General features: G+C 40.8%; 1 protein-coding gene across 5 annotated transcripts in view; it reads right to left on the bottom strand.

Annotated features, from left to right (window-relative positions):
* dnajc6 (DnaJ (Hsp40) homolog, subfamily C, member 6) overlaps positions 1-2,374 on the bottom strand; it is a 50,763-nt gene that overhangs the window by 22,084 nt on the left and 26,305 nt on the right. For all 5 annotated transcript variants that reach the window (XM_014014296.1, XM_014014295.1, XM_014014292.1 and 2 more), the window contains 3 exons: positions 700-833; positions 342-536; positions 83-200 (listed from right to left, as the gene is read on the bottom strand). In XM_014014296.1, coding sequence (XP_013869750.1) covers positions 83-200; positions 342-536; positions 700-833 — 447 coding nt within the window. The remainder of the gene's footprint in view (positions 1-82; positions 201-341; positions 537-699; positions 834-2,374) is intronic.

Here is a 2,374-nt window from a genome sequence, read left to right as displayed (position 1 = left end):
GGTTATTAAAGAGTATTATTATTAGGGAACTTGTAATATGTTGTAGATTCAGTAAGATTTCAGTGTTTCCTGATGAGCCTACCTTGGCCTGCAGACGGCCTCCGATTGTTGACCTCATGTGGTAGACTGAAACCACAACGTCTCCTTGAACACTCACACCAAGAGGGAAAACCACTTTCCCCTCCTGGATCCTGTGCTCTCTGGACAGGAGGCAGGAAAAGGAACACATGAGCAGAGAACATTAAGAAAGAGAACACGATGATGATAGTTTCTTTTCTTTCGGGTGTTTCAAAAAAAAGCAACATATTTTTAGAAGAGTTCTTCTCGTCACTGTTTCGTACCGCATCCTTTCGTACTCCTGCGCCGTGGTGAAGATCTTCGTCTCGCCGATGAGGACGTCACAGAAGGGCCGGCAGCCGCTGCGCTGCTTGTTGAAACAGGGGACTGGACTCATTGTGAGCGCCTTGATCATCAAGGGCTTCGAGTGGGGGAGGGTGGGCTTCTCTGACACCATGCTGCACACATAACCTATGTACCTGCACACACAAAAAGACYGTCCGAATCACTTTAACTGTTTGATTACATGAACACTTTCGAATTATGATCATTCGCTGATCGTTTGTCGCTTTCATTTTTAACTTGTTGACTTGCTTCCTTTTTATTATTTTCTTTTATTTTTTTCTACTCAGAGATGCAAACCTGCGATGTGAAGGCCAGAGGCCAGAACCTGGTTTTTTGGCGCTCAGCAGCTGCATGGCAGGAACTGGGTGGTTGAAAAGGTGGCAGAAGCAGAACATGGCACAGACCAGAACACCGGAGGGAGAACGACCATCCTAAAAAAAAACACACAGAGCAGATACTGACGGATCACCTTTGTCTGCAGCATTAGCTAAAGCAACCAGCAAAAGGATTTAAAAAAGAAACTCCCAGTAAGTAATCACTGGGTGTATAATACCTGAACAACATTTTAGAGTAAACAAAAATCAAGGKGGTTGCCACAGCTAATGGATATTTGCTTATAGTTCAATCAATTTGACAGGTAYTGAGCTAAAATGTGCTGGTATTATCTGAGAGTCTTAACACTGATCAGGCCAGATCAATGTTTGACCAAACTGAAAACGGCTCCTTCCCAACATGACAATTTCAGTTTAAAAAGTCTGGAATTGAAGGCAGCAGGCTTTAATTTAGTTTTACCCAACCTAACCTAACCTGTTTTACCCAACCTTTGATTTGGTTCTGTTCACTCTGCGTATTCACTCCTGTGATTTAACTCTCCTAAATGTTAAAGGGAAACACAAACATACCGTATTAGTTATCTGAAGCAGTGAAAACTGTTTTTAAAAGCGAACCGTTTGGGGGAGATTGCACAAGATGGGAGACGTTTGCCAAACCACAGCAACTTGGCAATAACATCTTCCACCATATGCCGGTTTTACTCCTCGGTCTGACTCAGAACGAACCAAAAGACAGTGTCACAGAGGGCTCGCAGCAAAGATCAGTACGTGAGGTTCAGCTGAGCCTAAATATGAAAACAGCTGCGAAAGAATGTCTCCTTTAAATTGATGACACTTTTGTTTCATAAATTTAAGAATACATAAAAGAATGAAAAAACTTACGTGTAGCCACGGTCTACTAGCCTTAACAGAAAGTTGGTTTGAAATACCTGCTTTGTTTTTGGAAGGAACTTTTATTTGTCATTCTAACTGCTTAAATGAGGGTATTGTGTGTTTTCCAGGTATATAGTTCAATTCTATACCACTGTAGTCTTCAGTTGTTATGAAAAAGGCGTTTATATCAAAAATAAATCTGACTTTGCATCACAGCCTATCCAAACACCTTAAAATTGGCCTCTGTCTCTTTAAGAAACTCCTACCATTTCTGACACTCCCACTTCAGCACATCTCCTAAAAATGCTTCGTTGGATGGCGGGAGCTTAGCTGCACACTGAGCTCCAGGGCGAAGTTTTGTGTAAATAGGCAGAGCTTTGTACCAACAAGCAATTCGGCAGCTCCACATGTCTACCACAGGAGATTTGAGGATTCCTCAGACATGAATGAATCAAAGCAACACAATGTCTACGTTTCTGATGAGGGAACGATTATAGATTATAACATGATATAAAGCTCAGTTATTTTTTCATAATACAACCCTTCAACATGAATCAATTAATTGTGTTTGGAAGCAAAGAAAGACCAATTCATCTGAAGCGAGGAATGCGGAGAGTAGTTACACTGCAAAAACTGTCCACCTAACAAAGTTTTAAAACCTTATATCCAGTCAAAAAGTCTTTTTGATCTTGTTTTGAGACTGATTTACTAAACAAGAACTGATTGTGTAAGAATAATAATCTTGTTTTCAGAATGTGTAAGATTAT

The sequence above is a fragment of the Austrofundulus limnaeus genome, unplaced genomic scaffold (assembly GCF_001266775.1).
Source record: "Austrofundulus limnaeus strain Quisiro unplaced genomic scaffold, Austrofundulus_limnaeus-1.0 Scaffold113, whole genome shotgun sequence".
Classification (NCBI taxonomy): Eukaryota; Metazoa; Chordata; class Actinopteri; order Cyprinodontiformes; family Rivulidae; genus Austrofundulus; species Austrofundulus limnaeus.
This window is presented reverse-complemented; position numbering and strand designations above follow the sequence as displayed.